General features: G+C 42.7%; 1 protein-coding gene across 1 annotated transcript in view; it reads right to left on the bottom strand.

The window, feature by feature from the left end:
- Nucleotides 1-25,679, bottom strand: part of LOC111872368 (elongation of very long chain fatty acids protein AAEL008004-like) — a gene marked incomplete in the record, with an annotated part of 182,219 nt that overhangs the window by 57,533 nt on the left and 99,007 nt on the right. Inside the window, 1 exon segment of the mRNA XM_033754660.1 lies at nt 6,564-6,754. Within this exon segment, the coding sequence (XP_033610551.1) occupies nt 6,564-6,754 (191 nt within the window).

Below are 25,679 nucleotides of genomic sequence, written 5' to 3' on the forward strand. Positions count from 1 at the left end.
TCCTAGTCTTCTCTTCACGGACTGACTTTCAACTAAATCTCTGTCAACTGACAAATGTCAACTCTAATCTCACTCTCTGTCAAGTGACAACTGACTGACTGGGTCGGAGTCGGAGTCAAGAGTTACTTTATGACTGGCGGTTTACCGCCAATCAGTTCGTCTTGGCGCCAAACTCCTTAAGACACACGACCAACAATTCCTTTTTTTTTGTATACTGAACCCTTGTAGTCATAGTATGTATATATATATATATAAAAGATCCTCTCTGACGACAGAATGGGTCTGTCGTTTACAACTGCTTCTGGCCCTCGGCAGCACAGTCATTCTCAGGTCCGAACCCCGCGGGACTCATGACCACATTTTGCTGTCTCAAATTCGAGGCTCCCAAAACCTGGAAGGCCAGGTCCCAGTATTTATACCTCCCACGAACAAGGTGCCCCAGTTATACCTCCAGGCACTGGGTTCCTTTCTCATCGCCTCCTGCATCTCGTAAGAATACGGTCGAGGTATTCGATCCCATCTGTGACTAGGTCGACCCAATTATCTCCCTTATAGTCATTTTGCACGGACAGAGCATAGAACACCGTTTCCAACGATAACGCGATTATTGTGTGCGTATTCGTTGTTGCGGGAACGTGTTTACCTACCCGTTGCCTAGAAACGGATTGCATAACAACTTTGTTTATTCGCCTATTGCATAGCAACGGCTGTACACGCTACTATGTCTTGGAAGCGGCCAGGACACAAACTGGGCTGTAAAGCCATTAGTGGTAGATGTGGAAATTTCACACATGTTTAATAAAATGTTTGCGCATAAACATCAATACTGTGTTAATATGAATCTTTGAGGTAATTTTTCTTTCGTATCGTGACCGGACTAAATACTGTGTGGCAAAGAGAATTAACGAGGAGGTAAGTAAGGAAAGAGAGTTCTTATTGGTACTTATTGTCGTACTGCGTAACGTAACTCTGTTACTTACAGTGCTGTTTGTGACACAGTGGTGTGCGGCAAGTTTACGCAGTATCCAGACTGTACGTAAAGTTACTAAAATGAATATCAGGAGAACGAAGGTGATTATGCATTTCCATAAGGTGCCAACGCTAAAAATTTGTGGAGAACTGTCTCCATTAAAAATGTCTTCACATTACCTACTAAAACACGATTTCCAGAGCGTTTACAATGTACCGTTTAATCTGTTCACATAATAATTACAGCTAATTGTTATATGAATATCTATGCTGGACACTGGCCATTGTCTTGTGTTCGTCTGACGTACACAGCTTCCCAGATGCAACCTTCCGTATCCGCCATCAGGCGTAAGGCGAACCAGTGGTCTAAACACGCCCACCTGTGCAGAATTCTTCCTCCCCTCACACCCAATGTCGGAAAGGCATCCAGTTTCCGAAACGCTGCATATACAACATAAACCCGAGAAAATTAACAATGTCCAACTTCTACAGCAGGGACTGCCATTCTTGTTTTCGACCAATGACCACTTACTGTGCGGATTATTTTTGGTGGACTACAGGAATATATAAAATAAATATTTACAAAATAATTGAATAGAATAAAAGTGAAATTTATTCAACCACTTGTGTATCTGTTTACAAATGGAAGACTCAGACCTTGAAAATGGAGGTGGACCATTTGAAATTTATTAAGAAAGTCGTCTTCTGGGTTTAGGCGCTGTGTATTCTTCGTTTTGGCCGACGTAGCTACTGCTCTCTGCATTCCAAGCCATTCAACTGCTCTGAAGATGGAGGCGATACGTTCCTCCGAAACGTCGGCCAAAACGAAGAACATACGGCGCCTAAACCCAGAAGACGACTTTCTTCATAGTCATCGCCGTGAAAACCTCAAAACTTAATTTGTTCACGGATCATTGGTGACCCGCGGACCATGAGTTTCGGAAATATAGAGAACCAAGGTAAATAAGATGTTGCAGTATCTATATGAATATCTTCTAGTAGACTAAGAAGCATATACAGGGTGTCCGGGTGAAAGGTATCCAAAATAAAATCATTATATCTCAGAAAGAATTTATTATACACATTAATGGGTTACACCATTACAAAGCGAAACTACGCGTATCAAAGTTTGTCCTGTGTACGTAACTTTCTCAATAAATTTAAATGTGGGCTCCCTTGGTGACACGACAAATATCCAGGCTTGAAGCATGTTTGGTGTGACCGTAGCCACAGCGTCCCTTATGCGGACTTTCAGGTGATGAAGGTCGTTGATCTTAACCTGGTAGACAATGTTCTTCACATAACCCCACAAGAAAAAATCCACTGGGGTTAAATCTGGCGACCTAGGAGGCCATGCGATTGGTCCACCTCTGCCAATTCATATCCCAGCCATCTCTCTGTCCAGGTAATTCCTAATATAACGGCAAAAATATGGCGGCGTATGTTCGTAAGCCGGGTATAAAAAACGTTCAGTTTATCTTTCCGATAATATAAACCGGATATGTGTATGACAATTAGTTTCCGAGATATACATTTTTTAGTTTGGATACCTCTCATCCGGACATTCTATATCTAGTTGTTCTTAGTTTGCTTCAAGAGAAAGATAACGTGGCTGTCGATCGAGATATTTCATTATATCAGTTCTTGGAGACAATGCGTGTTTCAGATGGTCTGTCCTGACTACAATGACAATAATTATATGCACAATAAACCCACTTATAGCCATTCGCGTCTACCTATCTATGGCTCTATGGCCTTTTGTTGGGCCTTGGCCGCTTCTCAGTTCCTTAATCCTATTGACAGGACTCCTCAAACGGGAGATCAGCCCGTCGCAAGGCCGCTACATACACACAGAACAACACAAACAGAATAAAAGCACAAGGACATTGATTCCCCGAGTGGAATTTGAACCCACGATCCCAGTGTTCGAGTGGGAGAACACTGTTCATGCCTTAGACTGTGATCGGCGCCATTCCTGTCAGTCACAGTACAAACGGAAGTCGTCTTTCAGTTTAGGTTACATATGTCATTAGCCTTCGCGTCGATTTTTTGCTGACGAAAATATTATGGTGGAACAATTGATTTTATTTCTTCGCCACATCATCACATGCGTAATTTCTCTGACTGAAATCGCATGTCTCTCTGAACTATACAGAACCCCTGCACCCTGCCACCTAGCATGTTGGATCAAGCGGTGGTGTTCTGACTCCTGCTCGAAAGGTGTCCGGATCCAACGCAGGCAAGACGGTCCTAATTCAGATTTTCGCACTTCTCTTCAAATTGAGCCGTGAGCACTTACTTCCACTCTTCCAATTCAGAGAGTTAGCTTACTTCAAGACCGTGCCATAGCTCAGGCGGTTGGTCGTCGGTTTCCCACCGCGGCGGCCCAGGTTCGAACCCAGTTCAGTTCATGTGGGATTTGTGGCGGACAATGTGGCACTGGGGAAGATTTTCTCCGAGTACTTCGGATTCCCCTGTCAATTCTCATTCCACCGAATGCTCCACATTCATCATCTATCACCTGGAACTGGTGCAATAGGCCAATTAGTGGCCGACGAAACAAGGTAACTCAGTCTCGCCCCACCCCAAGTAACAAAAAACATTCAGGTCGTAAAGGAGCTCGTAAGTCAATTTCTTCTAAAAAAACTTCCTCTGAACTGTTCACTAGTGATGAGTAAGACGGTTTCGATAATATCCAGTGTCAATGTATTCGCATTTTATATTACCCAACGAATACATTAAACTCTGAGAACGTGGCACGTTATTATGGCAACGCAGAGCCTTGACTTTCATTACAATGAAATCGAGGTGTACACGTTTAGTGTGTCGAAAGCGCGGACACCGCCACAGACTGAAGGGCACATCATGTATTTCACGAGAGTAAAGGGACAAAAAGGGCGAAATTATGCTTGCGCCTAATTAAGTAAGCACCACGTCATGAAGGCGCATGAGGGAGTTGAGGAATAGCGTCACCACACTTTCGGCATTAGCTGCGATGGTTCGGTCGGTATAGCGACTAGGCTACGGGCTGGACGGCAGAGGAGTCAGTGTTCGATTCCCGGTAGGGGGCAAGAGATTTTATCTTCTCCAAAACGTCCAGACCGCCTCTGGGTTCAATCTAGCCTCCTATACAATGGGTACCAGAGGTTGTTTCAGCGGGGATAAGGCGGCAGAGGCGTGAAGCTAACCAACTCCATCCAGTGCCGAGGTTAAGAATGGTGAAGCTACACCTCCACTCCCCATACATCTCCATGGTGTCGCGCTTATTTTAATCAAAAATAAGCCCAGGGGTAATTTCAGCATTGACGAGGGTATGCCAACTACGTGTAAATGCAGTGGTATTTATCTGAATGTGGATAGTGAAGAGAAAAAAATGGATATCAGCGCGAAGTATATTTCCATGAACTGTGCGTATCTGTTGAAAGAAAAAATAAAATACATGAAAGGATACTGTGGACGTTGTCCTTGAATACGGGAAGAACCAGTTAGGATTGTACATATCAGCTATACTGGAATCCCTATTACATAATCCACTTCACCTTAACAAGAAGTGGTCGAAAAGTGTCACAAGTGAATTCCACTTTAGCTTAATGTCCTTATTCAAAAAATAAATAAATAAAAGTGACTCATGAGATCATCTTCCTGTCTGTCCATGCACCTGTATGTATCTGTCGATCTGTCTGTGTATCCTCCTCTAAGTTTTTCGTTTTTTACGCGGTCCGTGTCATACGAAAACCAGGCGACTAGTTCTTCCCGGAAAGCGTTGTTTTTATTTTCTAACCCTTTCTTTGTAAAGTAGGACCATGCCATCGCTCAGGCGGTTAGTTGCCGGGTTCCCTCTACGGAGTATCGGGTTCGAACCCGGCTCAGGTCATGTGGGATTTGTCTTGGACGAAGTGACACTGGGGCAAGTTTTCTCCAAGTACTTTGGTTTCCTCTGCCAATTCTCATTCCACAGACTGATCCACAAATCATCATCTATCATCCAGGGCTGCTACAAGAGGCCAATTAGTGTAGGACATACCAAGTAGACTCAGTCTCACCCCACCCCAAGAAACTAAAATTAAAAAAAAAAAAAAAAAAAAAAAACANTTTTATGTAAAATGTCTTTCGGATTTCAAATTGCAATTTCCTTTTCATAACGATGTAAAAATTTTAATGTTTAATTCGTTTGAGCGTTCGAATTTTAGACTTAAGACATCCATAAAATACAGCGAACAACGGTTAGCGGTGTGTAACACGGGCAGATTGCCGCTTAGAGGGGAACGGACACACTAGACGGACATTCGTCACCCGTTGACTTCTGTCCAATTTACCAATTAACCCTGGGAAGTCGGACATGGTGAATATTAGTACAAGTTCCCTTCCTACAAACAGTGACAAGTATACGCGAATGCTGAAAACCCGTCGAATATATGGGTCGTGTGGAACTGGCTTAAAACAGGAGGCAGAACAATAGAAGATCGATTCGTGAATATAATTTCACGCAATGTCGAACTTGTCGTGACTACAGGCTAGGCATACCTATGCCCGCTTATCGAGCGACGGTTAGACGGATAGATTCCAGGCCTACACCGCCAGGAAACCTTCGAATATAATTCAAAATTCTGAAACTAGTAAGAGCGGAAATGTCGCGCCATAATGTTGCGAGACTTCTATAGACCGAACAGATTGGTTTAGATGTATGTTGTATTCAGTAGGCACTGTGTTCGAATTTCAGCCGGGACATCGACTATCCTGAGGTTTTGCGTGGTGTTCCTTAGTTCCTCCATGAAAATGCTGGTATAGTACCTGGATTAGGCCACGACCGCTTCCTTCCAAATCTTTTCTGATTCGCCATATTGCTCAAGGTCTAGATACTGACAGAGTCGTTACCATAGAACAGAATCAAGTTTCGTAGGATTCGGTCAATTGTTGTATTGGCAACTTGTTACTTTCCTAGAATTTTACGTAGTAATCCGTGGAGAGTTCACATCTCTTACTGGTGGGTCCAAAATTTTAGGCAGATAAAATTAAACTAACTTCATAGACCAGAGCTCCTTTTGAAAAGCTAAACTACACTTGATTAACCAAAAGGTTCATAAGAATTCACCGGTGTTCCCTATTGCGAACTAAATCAATTCAGTCCATACCCATACACCCTTTTTTTTAAGATCCATTTTATTATTATCCTCTCATGTATGGCTACGTCTTTCAAATAATCTTGACCCTTCAGGTTTTCACGTCAAAGTGTTTATCTACATCTCAGTTCGACCATTCGTGTTACAAACCCAGCGCATCTCATCATCCTTTATTTGGTCTTCCCAATAATATCTGCTGAAGAATCCAAACTATAACACAGGGTGATTCCAAATTATTGTTGGGGTTTCCGTTTATAGGCCACAAAAACCCAGACAATAATTCAGAATCGACCCGTATATCGTACAGAATTTGTCAATGGAAAATGACGAATACGAATTCTGTAATCTGTGAGTGAGAGATTTTATAGACCAAATACATAGCAGTGAAATAAATAGACCTATTACTTGATAGTTCTTGCCCTTAGGCCAACAAGTTGAGGAAACAAAGATGTTATAATTGAAGCTATAACTCACCTCGTAGAAGATCCAAGAACTGAAGACTGTCTGCAAGAAGTTGTAGATAATTAGGACGTTACGAAGGTTCAGAGGTTTCTTGTTCTCCATCATCCGCGGGCCCAGGACTTTGGAAAAGTACGCGTAGGACAGACAAATCGCCAGCGTCGGGAAGGGACTGCTCATCATGGACCAGTGGTTTACGCGAGGATCTGTGGAGAAGAACAGGCTATTTAACATGACACACGTGTGATTACTATATTCGCTCGCTCCATGGAGCTGAGTCCATCTTGAGAACCCAACAGTTGCTCAGCTACTCAAGAATTTCCAAACATTTTATGGAACCCGGAGGTTCACTGCCGTGTTCACAAGGGTCCTCCACTCGTCCCTATCCTGAACCACACGAATCCACTCCATACCACCCAAGTCCCTATTTCTCTAACATCCATTTTAATATTATCCTCTACTTGTGTAGGTCTCCCTAGTCATCACTTTCTTTCTGTCTCTCTAATCAAAAATCCTGTATGCATTTCTATTCATGCACCCATGACCATCTCATCCTCGTTTACGTAATTACATTTGGGGAGGAATACAATTTCATCCTCTTCTCTACTTTATCAGACTTCTTGCTCTTTAATTCGTTTACTATCCAACCCTGGAGACAAAGGAATACTTCCCTTCGAAACATGGGCAAATTCCTACCAGAATACACGGCGTCACTTCCCAGAAGACAGTGCTTTTCGTTGCCACAACCGTGAGGACCTCAAATCTGACAGAATTTGAAATTAACCAATCCAGTGCTGCCCTTTTAACAGTTTTAGACACTTTAATGTCCCCTAAGATGTCTTCACCTTGTCGTGGTGGTGGGTCTTGCGTGACTGTGACCTGGAGAGCTATTCCGGCGGTAGTTTAACTACCAGTAGGGCCACCGATGCCGGAAAGATCAAAGGGTAGAGTCCAGACTAAGAGAGATACCCTGGACCTCCAGGTTGGGGGTTGGGCATGAGACTAACAACCTCATCCTGCAAAAAGAATTTTGTTCAGAAACTTAACAAACAACCTCGGGTCATCATGCGCGGATCCATTCCTATGGCAGCACGCTCTGGTTGTGGAGACTGGTTGCAGAGGAGGCCAAGGCTGACCCAGGGCTGTATCGCCGAGTGGTAGGTAGGTACTTTTATATAAATAGCTCTGGGTCTCAATTACTGACTTTCTGGATATCATCCGCCGCTTTCAATTTAAAAACAATGTTTCGGAGACTGGATTCTGTATCCTTCACGTAAAAGCCTATTCAGTTGGGGTCAATAGAGAGGAACTAGTCCCTATCCCCGGACCTATCACCAAGGCTTTTAACCTGAGAACAGAGGCAGAGTTCAGTGTCCGAAACGTTTCTTTTTTTTACATAAAAATCAGGATAAAAGGAACGTCCAGAAAGTCATTAATTGTATTAGTATACCACAGTTTAGATCGTACATGGTTCCATGATTCTTGGGAATTATGTATACTGCAAACGGTATGCTTCTCTCCGGAAACCAACACAATGGAGAACGTGCACGCAAGTGATCAGCTACAAACAGAAAGCCTCTTTGCGTAACGTCGGTGTTTCAAGTCACCGTAAACAGGCAATTTGCATTTGATACGCGAAAGGTTAAATTCTGTGGCACAAAACAATCTGATATTCAAGTATAGATCACTTTGAGCTGACCCCTATACACAACACATATAAGGCCAATGACTTACGACTTCCTAAGGCCGCGCCATACCTCAAGCGATTAGTCGCTAGCTTCCCACCGCGGCGGCCCGGGTTCGATCCCAGATCTGATCAAGTGGGATTTGTGGTGGACAAAGTGGCGCTGGGGCAGGTTTTCTCCGAGTACTTCGGTTTCTCCTGCCAATCTTCATTCCACCAATTGCTCCACAATCACCCTCACCTATCATCTGGGGCTGGTACAATAGGCCAGAAGTGGCCGCAGTACAAGGGACTTAGTCCCACCCCACTAGCAATAAAAAAAATACGACTTCTTATAATGACATTCAGCACTACACTGAATCCGACCATTTACCTGAGGAAATCACGATTGGCTTCTTATGATATTTATTGTAACGTAGTATGTGTGGCTATAGACGGGGTTTGGATTGGTGAATAGATTTACTGATCATTTATAGATCGTAACTACAAATATCTGTAACATCACTGCTATTTCTACATTTTACATGTCAATAAAACACAGAGTATAGTATTCTCACTGTTACTAAAAGTTTCCTGGCAACGGCAGAGACAGTCCCGTTCCAGTGGGTATATAGCAGACATGCTGCCAACGGCTCTATCACTACTGTCCTGCAGATGTAAATGTTTAACAAGTTCTAGAAGAATTAACCGCCTAATTTCCCTGATATGAGACGGAGAGCACAGCAAACGGAAAAAAAATTAGTGGAACGACAAAGTAAAGTGATCTAAAAAACTTCAGAACAAAAATTAATGGGGAATACACAGACAGCTGGGCGATATCATAAGCCTAAAAATATGGAGCTATACAGGCAGATGAACAGAGATAGACGGATACACAGACAGAAAGGTGATCTCATAAGCCTCCTTTCACTTTTCTCAAAATAAGGAAAGTAGACTAAAACACTGCAGGAGAGTATCTCCACGTCTGTAACTAATATATCTGTAATCATATAAATTTTATGTAAGATAGTTTTTTCTTTATTGCTAGTGGGGTGGGACTAAGTCCCTTGTACTGCGGCCACTTCTGGCCTATTGTACCAGCCACAGATGATAGATGAGGGTGATTGTGGAGCAACTGGTGGAATGAAGATTGGCCGGGGAAACCGAATTACTCGGAGAGAACCCGCCCTAGCTCCGCTTTGCCCACCGCAAATCCCACTTGACCAGACCCGGGACCGAACCCGGGCCGCCGCGGTGGAAAGCCAGCGACTAACCGCTTGAGCTATGGCGCAGCCTTAAGATATAGTTAGACATATGGTAGGGGTTAGTATGGACTGGATTGATCTGGCTCAGGATGGGGACTAGTGGTGGGCTGTAGAGAATACGGTAATAAACTGTCAGATACAATTCTTGGAACTTCTTGAATAGCTGACCGACTGGTGGCTTCTCAAAAAGGACTCAAATCCATGAATTTAAGATCTAAAAGCATGTGGCAATGGTATATTAATACAATTACTAACTTTCTGGATATTATCCATCGTCCTGTTTTTATTTAAAGACGTTTCGGAGAGTGGATTGTGTCTCCGTCCTCAAGTGAAACAAACGGTCTTGAGCCCAAGATGGGACTTGACACCAAGATTGGTTGGCCGAATTACCGTCGGTCATAATGTAACCTTGACTTTGACTTTTTAGTCCGTCGAGAGTGTGAGGGAGTAGCCGTCATGGGTTAGCTATTTGGTAGTCGCCAGCCAGCGAGGACAGAAGCCGTTGTACACGGAAGCTGAGGAATCTCCACTGCTGAGAGCCGTAACCTAGCAACGGCTAGTGAATACGAACTAAGAAGAATTAGCGTGTGCCATAGTGAATTCAATATGTGCAGATCAGCGATGGCGTTAGTTACTTGTAGTTACGAGTTATAAATATTCAGTAGATCCAATTACCAATCCAAATCCCGTGTTTAGTGACTAAATCATGACAATGCTTCACACAGTAGTAGAGAGAGTAGGTATGGACTGAACGACCAAGGAGCACACGACTTTAAGCCGGAATCAGCTTCCTTGCATTAGGTGTACCAGATGGTCTCACCCCGAATGTAACATTAGTCTGAACGAGAAGCTCACCACTCAGCACCCTCTAGTGTCGAGTTCAGAATGCATACAATCTTACCTTCATACGCAATCTCTCCCTCCCCAAAAGCACCTTGATGATGCAGCAGTATTCATTTTCCTGATAGGACCGCCTTTATTAAAACATAAGCCTAGGTTCACATGTGGAGAGAAAGTAGTTTCTGGAAAGGCCTGGTTTATAAATAAACAGTCGAAAATGATGATAAAACTACTTAAAATATTGTATCATCATCCTCGTCACCGCTTTCTTTGAAAAATGTAATTGGTATTTTCCGTTTTGGTGAATAAATAAATACAGTCATCTATTCATTTTCAAGGAGGATGAGGTGGGCAGGTCATGTAGCACGAATAGGGGAGACGAGGAATGCGTATAGGATATTGGTGGGAAAGCCAGAAGGAAAGATACCACAGGGAAGACCAAGGCGTAGGTGGGTGGACAATATTAGAATGGATCTTAGAGAGATAGGATGGGATGGTATGGATTGGATTGGATAGATCTGGCTCACGATAGGGATCAGTGGAGGGCTCTTGTGAACACGGTAATGAACATTCGAGTTCCATAAAAATGCTGGGAAGTTCTTGAGTAGCTGCAGAATTGGCGGCTCCTCCAGAAGGGCTCAGCTCCATAAGTAAGTAAGTAAGTAAGTAATTCATTTATTTCATTAAACGTGCGGAGGGCCACCCTCGTCAGTAAACAAGCAACACTCAGTTCGTATGTAAAACTTCTTACATATCACAACTGAGAAGATCGGCCTGTGTGGAACGATCAGAGTAGAACCATCTAACCTTGTTAATAATATGAAGAGTACTTGTTCTTCTTCCGCCTTGTCGAATCGGGCTCTCTGGGCTGTTCCCATTCAGAATTAACTCTGAAATTATAAATCTTACAGAGAGGTGGTAGGACTCCTTGGACGAGGAATCAGCCCGTCGCAAAAAGCCACTGCCTACACAGGACAGCACAAACATAGAAGAAAAGCAGACATCCACGCCTCGAATGGGATTCGAACCCACGTTCCCAGTGTTAGAGAAGGCAGAGACATTTCATGCCTCAGACGGCGCGCACACTGATCGGCGAGTTATCCTTCACTTGACATATTTAATAATTCTGTTTGTTTTCTGTAATTTATCCGTCAGAGGTATGTCTTTTAGCACGAAGTCCAGTACTCAAGAACATTCATATTATGAAGGAAAATGTTTTCTTTTTTTATTCACTCACTCATGGAGCTGAGCCCTTCTTGAGAAGCTGCCAATTGTGCATCTACTCAAGAACTTCCCAGCATTTTACGGAACCCGAAGGTTCATTACCGTGGTCACAAGAGCCCTCCAGCCGTCCCTATCCTGAGCCACATCAATCCAATCCATACCATCCCATCATATCTCTCTGATATCCATTTCAATACTGTCCACCCACCTACTCCGTGGTCTACTTCCTTCCGGCTTTCTCACCAATATCCTATATGCATTTCTCATCCCCCCATTCGTGCTACATGCCCTGCTCGTCTCATCCTCCTTGACCTGATCATTCTAACTATACTTGGAGAAGCGTACAAGTCATGAAGCTCCTCATTATGCAGTTCTTTGTTCAATGCGTCATAATTTTTTCTAATAAAATAGCTAGCCTCAGCACAGCAAGTACAGTAAAGTCAATATGAATCTCTAGTCGATATCCATTTCCCATAATTCCTCACAGACATTTCCAGGTGGGGGGGAATTAGAAATCTAAAATTCTATTATTTATAAAATTCAAATTGCATTACTTCTGTGCGACAAGTACCACTAAACTGGCTGTTTCTGTATACTGAACGCTGAAAAGATACACGAAATATCACTGGTTTATATCAGAATTCGTAAGTCAATATATTTGATATACTGCTATTCCGATACGGCACGGTTCATCGCTAGCACATCTAATTACAGTGTACCTTGCGTTCTCAATTAGTAAACAGAGCTGCTTTACAAGCAGCTATAAGTTAGATTTAGTTAATCTATAATAAATTCGAACTATTTTACTGTAAAAACCTAATAACAAAATTTATCGTCTGTTTATTAAAGGACTTCTTCTTTTCTGGGTACTGCCTTCTGTGATGTGACACTGTGCAGTTCGGCAGAAGTTCACTGGCGTTTCTGAGAAACGTACTGGCTTCATATTCAGGCTCAAAGTGTAAGCAAAAAAGCAAATAGCAAGACGGAATCAGCTTCCTTGCTCCATACGGGGAGCAGTGCGTTCCTCCGAAATATCGCGGAATTACCGCACTTCCCGGAAGGAAGTACTCTTCACCGTCATCACCGTGAGAACCTCCAATTTAATAACTTCTTCCCTCATTAACTGCACTTTCTGTGAAAGTTGATGTCGATATTTATCGACGTTTCGTCAACAGTGTTTCAATGGATGTATATGCTGACTGGAAACAAATGTTATGCAACACTAAGCTGAAGGTCCGATTCAGACACTCGTATGAAAGCTGCAGGGATTCGTTAACAAGGAGAAAGCTAAGTACATGTGGCTATCTCGTCACCAAAATGCGGGCAAACTCGTAACATAAAGAGAGGTAACGGATGTTTGAAAATGTGACACAGTTCAGATATTTGGGAACAACGATAACGAATCAAAATCTGATACAGGAGGAAATTAAGAGGAGATTGAACTCGGCTAATACTTGGTACCATTCAGTCCAGAACCTTCTGTCTTCTCGTCTGCTGTCCAAAAACATAAAAATTATAATATACAAAACTAATTTTGTCTGTGGTTCTGTACGTGTGTGAAACTTGGCCTCTGACATTAAGGAACATAGAGTGAGGGTGTTTGAGAACCGTGTGTTGAGGAGAATGTTTGGACCGAAGAGAGATGAAGTGACAGGAGGTTGGAGAAAACTGCGTAATGAGGAGCTTCATAACTTGTACTCTTCTCCAAGTACAATTAGAATGATCAAGTCAAGGAGGATGAGATGGGCAGGGTATGTAGCACGAATGGGGGAGAAGAGGAAGCATATAGGATATCGGTGGGAAAGCAAGAAGGAAAGAGACCACTGGGAAGACCAAGAAGTAGGTGTGTGAACAATATTAAAATGAATCTTAGAGAGATAGAATGGGATGGTATGGATTGGATTGATGTGGCTCTGGATAGAGCCCAGTGGAGGTCTCTTGTGAACACGGTAATGAACCTTCGGGTCCCATAAAATGCTGGGAAGTTCTTGAGTGGACGCACAAGTGGCAGCTTCTCAAGAAGGGCTCAGCTCCGTGAGTGACTGCTTCAGCGATTATATTTGTCTGTGCAGACATGAAAGCAGTTCAGAAGTTCGCTTCACATGCAGGCAGTACAGCTGCAGGCGCAGCAGGCGAAGAGACCAGTAACTGATAATCAGCATGACAAGTATTCGATGTGGTGCAATAAGACCGGAAAACAAGGACATCATAAGTAAATCCACAGTTCCTTCATTATAAAAGACGTTTCATGCAAATAAAAACAGTTGTTGTTTTAAAGGTGTTATTGCTACGACCTGTGCACCACTGTAAAAGTACTTCCATTGTATGAAACAATTATCCCGACTATAATGCTTGCGTAATTCAAGCTAATTATTTTAAACACTGGTAAAATGGAAATTTATGACGTAAATTGAGAACCTCAAAATGACGTGGGCAACATTGAAAAATATTCCTTTATTTCCTTACGCCCAGCTGGTTTTCATTGTCTTTTGAGAAGCGATATTATTAAGTCACGTTTAACATGGCTGATCGTTTTATAGAACTTACCAAACAGATCAAATTTAAGGCCGAAGGATGTGGTAACTAGTGAAATTTACGGAAAAATGACACTTCAACATGGCGACAAATGCACGAATAGAGGAAGACGTTATGAGTGGGCGGAAGAGTGCTGCTGATGTGCCGCTCCTAGAGGTTCTTGACTGCAACATGCTGAAGTACCGACAAACATTTCATCTGAAATGAGGACCAGTCATAGCAAGAAGCACTGTGAGAATAATTAAATTTTGGTCAGTTTTGCTGGTTCTAAGTTCCAAACTGAACTATGGTTTAAACGGTGCACGCTGTAGCGTAGTTGGTTGAGGCACTGTGTTACATTCCGGAAGGTCGCGGGTTCGAGTCCTGATGAGGTAGATTTTTTCAGTTAACCTAATCCTTCCAGCCTCACTATGGCCCTGGGGTTGACTCAGCCTCTAACGAAAATGAGTACCAGGAACCTTCCTGCTGGTAAAAGGCGGCCGGTGCGTAAGGCTGACAACCTCACCGCCACTTGTTAGCCGATTGTCTACAAAATGTGGGAGCCTCGACGTCTCACAACCCTACGGGCCTCCATGGCCTGTTACAAAGAGAGCTTTACTTCATTTTTTTTAATTTCTACTCTGATTTAAACACCGATGCTCGCATTTACCCATCACCTCGCACAGGCTCCGTACACTGTAATGTGGGTTTAAGAAACATTTATTTCCGCCGAGAAAATATCCCGAGATCATTTAGACTTTTGACAAACTCTGAACCAACAAGAGACCTTTAGAAGTTACAGAAGTAAATGAGTTTTTAAGGTGTCTCATTATTTATAAACACTCGCTTACAAGAAACACCTTTCCAGAGAGTTTATCTTTCTCATACAAGATCAACGTTAATTCAATGTAAGAAGTGTAACCAACATTGACAAAAAAAACACCGTGGCCTGTAGTCCGCAAGCGAACTATACCGACCGAGCGACCGCCGCTTGTCGGCGAAGTTAGTGCCAACTTTTGCGGATAGAGAGTGTCGCGTGGTCAGCGCAACGGCTCCCCACGGCCATTAATCTCGGTTTTCTAAACTGGACTTGCTCCTCAATTAGCCTTACGAGGCTGGGTGGACCCCGTTCCAAACCCACTACTTATCAGAAAATCTGGTAGCGTCGGGAATCGAACCCGGACCTGTGGATCTGTAGCCAGGAACTCTGACCACCACACCACAGAGACGGCCTACCACTGGCAGGTTTTCGTAATCTATTTAAACTAAAAAATAAATATACTATTAATCTGTAGCAATATGATGAAAGGAGAAATCGAAAGACAATGTTAAAGTACTGAACACATTACATCCCAAAAAAAACAGTAACATTTTATACCGGTGGGAAACATGTGCAAATCCTTCCTTGAACTTGCCACAGGAAAAACTGTTCAATATTTTGAGTGTCGGTTCTTATCTCCAAGAGAACACGCCGTATCTCTAGACCAAAGACCTGACTGCTATTGACGTAGGAGGAAACAGACTTCTTTTTATTTTGAGAACCAAACCAAGATTCGGCTGTTACTTAAAGTTCAATAAAGTGACATCTGCCAAAAAAAAAAGTTAATTGAATGGTATGTTAGCGTATATTATCACGGGCATATCTAACGACGCTGGACGTGACATGACTGATTAAAACATGGGACGCCCTACCATTAATGAAAAATGCCAATAAATTGTAGGTGCAGTCGTTCCCCAAAAAGCGAGATGCGAGTCTACTGCACTGTTTCTTGCCAGATTTATTTACAATACTTACATTGTACGCAGAAAATACGTATACACAATATGGTCCCCCAAAAAATATATTTTAACAAGAATTATACAATGAAACTCATAGAAGATGTGTAGAACGTACTTAAGTATGTGCATAATGAGATTTACTCATCTCAGTGAAATTCGTTACACACACAAATATGTACTAAATACAGTACTGTGCAAATTAATTGGGACAAGCACTTATTTAGGTAAAAATCAAGCTTTGTTGGTTGCAGATAGTCAAAACCGGGTTGTTAACCTCGGGTTTCTGTGAAAGCGTGACCTTGAGTAATTAGGAACCGGTTTGCAAATCGGTTCTGACGGGAAGGGTTGCAGCTTCGTCAGTTGACAGCTGTGTCATTCGCAAGTGCGTGTTGATTTTGAACCCTGGGATATTTGTTTTTGCGAGTATGAAAATGGATAAAAATTGTTGTACTTAATGAATACACATCAATGACTGTGAGAGACACTGCCTCTGTTGTTCGTCTGGGAAACTCGAGTGTGTCAAGAATTCCTTATGCATACAGGATTCCGCATCACTTTCTCCGAACAGAAAAGGAAAATGCGGGGGGGGGGGGACGAAAAATTATCCTCGTACTGATCAGCTTCTATTGAGAAACAGTAGGTTATATCCAACAATGACAAGTAAGGACCTCCAAAGAGAACTACTGACTACAGGGATTGACACTGATACTTCAACTGTGCGGCGTAGGCTTCTTGAAGTTGGGCAGAAGGCAAGACAACCAATCAAAAAGCAACTGTTGACACCTGCAATGAAGTAGAAACAATTGGCATGGGCAAATAAGTATAGATCGTGGACAACTGATGACTGGAAGAAGGTAGATTTCAGTGATGATTCACAATTTTTTTGCAGGGTTACAGAGCAAATGATGTCGGACGAAGCAGTGATGAGCCAGTGAGGGTGGAGCATCTTCAACCGGCTGTAAAATACCTTCCAAAAATGTTTTGATGTTTTTCACTGCAAGTAATCCTAGGAGTCTAGTTCCAGTTGATGGCCTGAAGAATTCATCAAGGTGCAGCGAAATCCTTAAAAGTAGAGTTTCATCATTCCTGCAGACCTTTGCAGATGGTAAAGGGACATTTAACAAGATCTTGTGCCATGCCACACCACAAAATCAGTCAAGAAGTTCATTCAAGAAAACAAAATCAGACTAGCCTGATAATTCTACAGATATGAACCCAATCGAAAATTTGTGGAGCATACGGAAGAACGCGTGGTAACGAACGCAATAAAAGTGTGGTTCCACGAGAGTGGAGTGAAAACCATTTGCTCTAAACTGGTTGAGTCAATGACAAAACTTGTTCAGGAAGTAATTTTAGAGAAAGGGGGAGAAATTTCTTATTAAATTGGGTTGTATTTGAAGGGTTAGAATAAAGAAATGTCAAAAAAAATCAAGTTCTTTTTTTTTTTGTCCATATTAATTTGCTCACTACTGTATTTTTGCGTTCGTATTCTGAAGTCTGAATCACACGTCACATAAATGACTCATGTTTCCACAAGCACTTAAAATGTGTCCTAGTTATCGATAGGTTTGTGAGTGGAGTCTTTTTTCTTCAACGATGAGAACACATATTTCACGGAGGTTTCGTTCAATTTAAATCATTCGGCTACTTCCGGCTCCATTCGGGTTTGTTCGCATACCTTATTCTCCCACTCAGATAGAACTATCATTTATCCCATGGTCGAACAAGGAGAGGTTGTTCGGCTGTGGTTTATCCCACGATACTCATGGATGCTCACCGGAACTGGTTCTGCGCAAACTCCGGAACTTTCGAAACATTTCGCGCAACTAGGGACCGAGTCCCCTTCTGCCCCAACTCCCAACACTTGCCGCTTGTACAGTGGGCCACTTTACTTTATATTCCACGTATATTATTATTATTACAAACATCCTTTCTTCGCCCTCTTTCACGGCATGGCTTCTGGCCTGTCCGATTCTGAATTCTGAACCTTCAGAACACTTTTGATATTTGGTACGAATGCTGGGGATGAAGTCGTAGGCCTCAGTCTACGCGAAGGTAAAGAACTAATAAATTATCACCGTGGGGAATGGAGGTATAACTCCACCATTCTTTGCCTCGGCAATAGATAGAGATGAGTGGTCAGCTTCACACCTCAGCCGCTTTACCCTGGGTTCCAGCATTAACCGCATAGAAAACATCGTTTCCATGGTTTTCCCGTTTCCTCTATTGTTTCGTGTTGAGTCATTGATGTGACGTGTTAAATTGCCGTTGCTTCGAAGTGTACCAATAATTAGAAATTGTTACAGATTTCGTTACTTACGTTACAAATTCTGTAACTTATGTATCCCTCGTACCCTCGTAAATTTAAGTTTCCAATGTCAAAAATTCCTTGACACACCCGGGAATCGAACCCCTGCAGTCCATCCTCTAGCTCGGCTCTTCTCTACCTACACAACACAACACACAAAACGCCTACATTTATAGAGGAATTCCAACCCGAGCTGTCCAAGACCGCACAGCCACTGTCACGGAATTACTATTACGGTTACTGTTTTTGTTATCACCGTCAGCTGCCACCGCCACTGGCCAATAGTTGACCACATCTTCAATGGCAACATCAGAAAGTGTTCTGTTACTTGTATCACTAAGTTTTTATGACATTACCAGCGTAATCAAACGACAGAAAAACATTAAAATTACGCTCCCGAATTAATAAGGTCACATTAAATTCGGGCGACGCTTGCCAACGTTTAATCCAGAATCTCTCGTCTACCGGGCTTCTTCTAAAAGTATAACACAAATATATGAAATTGCTATTTTACCGACGGTACTCAACGCATGTGAAACTCCGCCTCTCGCCACAGGCAGAACATAGATTTAGGGACATGAGAACCGAAATTCTGAAGAGGGCAGTTGTATCTAAGATGCACGAATTGACTGGAGGCTGAAGGAACTTATACAAAGAGAATTTCAAGATGGTCACTCTTAGCTGATTGAAAGAATTTGGATGGGTTTCACGAGATAAGTCGGAATGTCTGAGGGGAACTGATCATTTGAAAGAACTACTCATAGACGGCAATATAATATTAAAATGGACTTGTATGCGGATGTGGGCTTGATTGGCAAGAGTGTGTCAGCACAGTAACGAACCTTCCGGCTACATAAAAGGCTGGCAAATTCTTCACCGATGAACGAACTCATACTACTGAGTCGGGATAAATCAGCCAAGAGTGTGACTGGCTGAATAATTGGGTTCAAATTTCGACACAGGCTGATATTTTTATCCTTGCCACCACGTCAGCTCCGGGTTCCACCCAGTGAGTACGAGGGGTAAAGCGACAGGAGCGTAAAGACAACTAATATCTTACTGGTGGTTTGAAAATGTGTGGAGGTTTGCCTCCATTCTCCCATACTTCACTGCATGTTGCGTAGCACATGAAAGTTAAGTTTGACCTATATTATTATTATTATTATTATTATGTTTGTCTTTGTTTTTTGTTTGTATTCGTGCTGACTCTCTAAGTGGCCCCACGTTGTTGAGTTGAAAACGTAAACAAATAATGAACTGAAATGAATTACCTTCTGGATAAGTTAAAATTGCCCACTTTATTTAAGAGACGGCAGTATCTGTAGGGGATGTTTCGACCTGCGTTACTGCCTGCCCTTCGGTTTTAGAAGCTGCTGGTATCAGCAATTCAGTCATAAATAATAGAGACTTTAACATCTTTTATATTTCATTTTCACGAAACAAATGTCTTTCTGTTCTTTGCGCCTTAGCCGCAAATATTTTTTTCACACAATTATTATACATAATCTGCAAGAAATGTGTATGTTCAATAAGTACTGGCTCGTGAATGAGTTATGCCCAGTGGAGTAACTCATATACTTTTTTTCTGGTTCACTTAGGTGCCATTTTAATTCTTCTATTGTGATTTTACTCAGGTGTGTCTAGTACAGTTAGGGTATTATTGTCGTATTTTGTTACAAACTTATGCTTGTCTTGCATCACCTACGTAGCAGCATATCTTATATATATCTGTGTGTGTGTGTTGTGTTGTGTTGTGTTGTGTGTGTGTGTGTGTGTCTGTTGTCTGTTGTGTTGTGTGTTTTTCTTTCTTACGTGTGTGTATGGTTTTCTTTTAATTTCCATTCGTTCATTTTGCTCTGAAATTGGCTCCTGCAGGTGCTGAGTTGGCACATAAAGTTAAAGAATTAAACTGATATCATTATTTTTATTATCGTTGTCATTACTATTATTGTTCTTATTATTATTATCGTTAATGTTATTGTTGTTGTTCTGGTTCTAGTTGTTACTATTGTTAATGTTCTTACTGTTGTTCTAATTAAGGTGTTACTATTGTGTTTGTTATTATGATTACTGTAATTATTATTATACTAACATTTCTAAGCCAAATGAACGAACTAAATCAATTGTATTGCACGTACTTTTCCAAGTTTCCTGAACCGTGTTCTGCACGTTAGAATATCGAAACCGATGTTTTCCCGGAACGTTTTTCAGTCCACCTCATGCAGAGTCGCAGTCTTTCAAAACTAACGCTTGGTACACATCAGCGCCTCAATGTCGGAGTGATTAATTCAAAGCCGCAGCTTCGGGACCTGTCAGAAAAAACGTGAGGCCGTCAACATACCTCAGGGTTTAGACCTCCTGACCTGATTCGATCCAATGCTGATCAGTGCATCTCATCTTAACACAACCTACATTTTTTCTTCCTTGTAAATGGTTAACATCCGCTTGTTTGTCTCTGCGAACATTCCATCTATGTAACATGTAATCTCATCATTCAGATCAAATATTCTTGCCGGGCAACGCTACGTGTGTTCATTTTGTTTCATCCTGCATACATTTTATAAATGTTAACATTATCAAACGTAAATGTATTTTTTCTAGGCAACACGAAATGTATAGTTACGAAACTGGCACATACATTATTGACAACTGTTTCATTATACTGACTAAATTGTGGATGTAGTTTTAGTCTATCTATCTACCTAACTTTATTCCTGTTGCTCTCACCTGAAGCACAGGGCTTCCGTGAAACGCTTCGTTTCACTTCAGTTTCTTAATCCTAAGACATTCGGTACGACTTCTTGGACGAGTGATCAGCCCGTCGCAAGGCCGCTACCTAAACACAAACACAGAATAAACGCAGACAGACAGCCATGCCTTGAGTAGGATTCGAACCCACGATCCTAGATTTCGGACGAGCGAAAACATTTCATGCCTTAGATCGCGCGGCCACTGTGATCGGCCGTACTTCTAGTAAGCGTTTCTATAAAAAGAAAGTTTGGCCCTTTAGAAAAAAAACAAGAATTTTTTTATGCTCCTGGATGTAACGCCATCTAGTCCCGTAAAAATCTATCAATATTTCGTAGGAACATATCGCGTCTATCTTCAGGGTAGAAGAATAAGCCAAGCAAGCAGCCAACAAGACGCAGGTTGTGGCGATGTGACTGGATTCAACTAGCTCAGGATAAGGTAGCATGGTCGGAACCTTGCGAATATAGCAATGAACCGAAATAAGGGAGCGTGAGGCGGAGAGTGAGTTGAGGGAGCGTGAGGTAAGGGAGAGTGAGTTGAGGGAGAATGAGATGAGGGAGCGTGAGGCGAAGGAGAGTGAGTTGAGGGAGCGTGAGGTAAGGGAGAGTGAGTTGAGGGAGAATGAGATGAGGGAGAGTGGGGTGAGGGAGAATGAGATGAGGGAGCGTGAGGCGAAGGGCTATGAGGGAGAGTGGGGTAAGGAAGAATGAGATGAGGAAGCGTGAGGAGAAGATGAGGGAGAGTGGGGTGAGGGAGAATGAGATGAGGGAGTATAAGGTGAGGAAGAATGAGGCGAGGGAGAGTGAGGTGAGGGAGAGTGAGGTGAGGGAGTGTAAGGTGAGGAAGAATGAGATGAGGGAGCGTGAGGCGAAGGGCTATGAGGGAGAGTGGGGTAAGGAAGAATGAGATGAGGAAGCGTGAGGAGAAGATGAGGGAGAGTGGGGTGAGGGAGAATGAGATGAGGGAGTATAAGGTGAGGAAGAATGTGATGAGGGAGTGTAAGGTGAGGAAAAATGAGGTGAGGGAGAGTGAGGTGAGGGAGTGTAAGGTGAGGAAGAATGAGATGAGGGAGCGTGAGGTGTGGGAGAATGAGATGAGGGAGAATTGGGTGGGGAACCTGAGGTGAGGAAGTATGTGATGAGGGAGTGTAAGATGAGGAAGAATGATATGAGGGAGAGTAAGGTGAGGGAGAATGAGATGAGGGAGCGTAAGATGAGAAAGAATGAGATTAGGGACTGTAAGGTGAGGAAGAATGAGATGAGGGAGCGTGAGGCGAAGGAGAATGAGATTAGGGAGAGTGGGGTGAGGGAGAATGAGTTGAGGGAGCGTGAGGCGAAGGGGAATGAGAGAGAGTGGGGTAAGGAAGAATGAGATGAGGGAGCGTGAGGAGAAGGAGGAGATGAGGGAGTATAAGGTGAGGAAGAATGAGGTGAGGAAGAATGTGATGAGGGAGTGTAAGGTGAGGAAGAATGAGGTGAGGAAGAATGGGGTGAGGAAGAATGGGGTGAGGGAGTGTAAGGTGAGGAAGAATGAGGTGAGGAAGAGTGGGATGAGGAAGAATGAGGTAAGGGAGCGTGAGGTGAGGAAGAATGAGGTGAGGGAGAGTGGGATGAGGAAGAATGAGGTGAGGGAGCGTGAGGTGAGGAAGATTGAGGTGAGGGAGAGTGGGATGAGGGAGAATGAGGTGAGGGAGCGTGAGGTGAGGATGAGTGCTACTGACTGCAGTGACCACTGTGCTTGACACAGCAACACAAGGTGCAGGTGACACTGTTCAGACACTGACGAACCTACAGACACTCCAGGATTATTCTACTACAGAGAAATCCAAGCGAGTATTTCATTATCCAAAATCGCAGAGCCTATCCTTCTACTACAGTGGACGTTTGTTTTTGGGTGTAAACCTCACTTGTTCCATCTCAGTGACACTGTTTTATGTTTCTACCTCATCGATTATAGGGCACAGTTCGCGATTACGCGACTTTATTCTGTTCATATTGGACTACTGACCAATGACGAAACAGGAACATATCTGCAAACCAGTTGACTGAGGAAAGATGAAGTGACACTAAAACGTCATAGATATATCACATTTCATGGGAGTTGGAAGTTCCCACCATACGCCTCACTACGTAAGACTAATATACATTTCCCATTAACATCTTTCACTCATAAAACTCGTGCATAACCATCTACGTGGAACAGTGTTCTTGAGATGCTGATATTTGCTAAATTGATCCAACAATAATTACGTAATCTGAAGGTTTATTACGCCAAGAATCCGCAATTGGGCTCTTTCATGATCCAACGTGATCTAGACCTCGGCTTCGGACCCTAATTCTTTGAGATCCACTTTAATATTATCTTGTCATGCCTGTGTCTCCGAAGCGATACTTCCCTTCAGTTTTCCGGCCAAAATATGCGCATTTCTCATCGCATCCATGTGTGCTGTATGTCTTGACCAACTTTCCATCTTTGATACGATATTCATATTTGGTGTAGAGTACAACTTTCGAAGCCGTTCGTTATTTTTCATTAAAATAATGAAACGCGCTCGCGGGGGAATATGTATCATTACTTCATCGAACACGCAATGAGCCAAAACGGTGTCATACAAAGTGGATAGCTTATATCGTGAGAGTTGGGACAAAGTGCAGGATTGATTTGAAGGCGAAGCGGATGATTCATAGTTAATATACGTGTATAAGTAGAAGTGTCCAATCTTCGGCCGAGATACGGCCGCTTTTCTTGTCAGTATCACAATATGTAATAAGCTTATCTAAAACTTTATACAAGAAATTACAAGAAACTTACGAAATTAAAGCTTATTCATGTAATTAAAAATACACTGTGGATTTGAATTAGAATCGCAGCCAAAAATTCTATCAGAATACTGGCACGTCGCCTTAACAGTCAATACCGTGCATACTGGCAAGACCACGCAGTCAATTTCGTAATTTTGTGCTATCTACTGGGCCCAAGATATGAAAAGTTAAACAGAGAAGTTACATTATAACATACCGGCATATAAGCTAAGTGTCCTTGAAAGTCAACAGAAGTTTCGGAGGAATATATCGCCTCCGTCTTCAGGGTCGAATAAGCTATGCAAGAAACCAACTGAAAAGAGCATCAGACAGAAAATAAAACTCGAAATCGCGGCTATGGAAACATCAAATTTCTATGCAGATTTTGTGGAAACTCCTGACGAATAAACACGTTTATACTTGCACGTAAGTGGGTTATTTGCTGTGTACGTTTTTATATTTAAGCATTTTTCTCTTCGGGAAGGCATAATTTTAAATCATGAAATGTTTGTTTAAAATAAGTTTCTATTTTCACGCGAATACTAAAATTATTAATTTGGTAACACTCCGCGCCGTTAACTATTCTGTCCGCCAATTGCCGCAATCCTGAATCGATTCTTCTCACCCACCTCCCAAAGGCCTTTCATAATTTCGCCTTCTCATAAATTTCTCCGTCTGCCAAGTAAACGATTACCAAGACATTTTCGCGCCAAAATTATGTATGACTGACACTGCGATATTCTAGGTTGCACCACAATACAATTTCGCGTGTGGTTACCAACATTAGGGAGGAATATAAGGACTCCTTTTTCAGGGCTTAGAAACAATGGTATCCAGCTAGCAGACTACATCCATATCAAGTAAGCAGTCTTCTTGGGCCGCGTCATAGCTCAAGCGGTTAGTCGCTGGCTACCCACCGCGGCCCGGGTTCGATCCCGGGGTCTGGTCAAGTGGGACTTGTGGTGGACAAAGTGGCGCTGGGGCAGGTTTTCTCCGAGTACTTCGGTTTCCCCTGCCAATCTTCATTCCACCAATTGCTCCACAATCACCCTCCCTTATCATCTAGGGCTGGTACAATAGGCCAGAAGTGGCCGCAGTACAAGGGACTTAGTCCCACCCCACTAGCAATAAAAATGAAAGCAGTCTTCTGGGATGTGGCGCCGTGTAGATATTGTGTTAACCGACGTTTCGGAGGAACGTATCGCCTCCATCTTCAGGGTAGAATAAAAGAGAAGAAATCCACGATCGAACCAGCGTGCGCAGTGCTAACAGACTAAGTCCAGTCGATTGTCTGTTAACACTGCTCACGCTGGTTCGCTCGCGGATTTCTTCTTTTTTATTCTACCCTGAAGATGGAGGCGATACGTTCCTCCGAAACGTTGGTTAACACNGTGGCGCCGTGTAGATAGTGTTAACCGACGTTTCGGAGGAACGTATCGCCTCCATCTTCAGGGTAGAATAAAAGAGAAGAAATCCACGATCGAACCAGCGTGCGCAGTGCTAACAGACTAAGTCCAGTCGATTGTCTGTTAACACTGCTCACGCTGGTTCGCTCGCGGATTTCTTCTTTTTTATTCTACCCTGAAGATGGAGGCGATACGTTCCTCCAAAACGTTGGTTAACACAATATCTACACGGCGCCACATCCCAGAATGCTTACTTCATAGTCACCGCCGTGAAAATCTCAAATCTTACATCCATATTAATTTTCACAGTCGTAAAAATCTCGTGTCTTATAAAATCATGTAAGTAGTACTTGGGTCTCTCAGTCTTCAAGATTATCAGCCCATCACAACCTCCTAATCACAGGATACTACTGTAACAAATGCTTAATCATTGAGAACTTGTATGAAAACTGTGATTATTTCGCTAACAAGATGTTAGCAATGGTACGTTAATTATCAGGAGAATACCAGATAACTCACGGGTCCCTCTTTCATTAAAATCCTTTGCTATTTCATCAAACATCCCAGGTCAGGACTTACG

This window comes from Cryptotermes secundus, unplaced genomic scaffold (assembly GCF_002891405.2).
Source record: "Cryptotermes secundus unplaced genomic scaffold, Csec_1.0 scaffold144, whole genome shotgun sequence".
Classification (NCBI taxonomy): Eukaryota; Metazoa; Arthropoda; class Insecta; order Blattodea; family Kalotermitidae; genus Cryptotermes; species Cryptotermes secundus.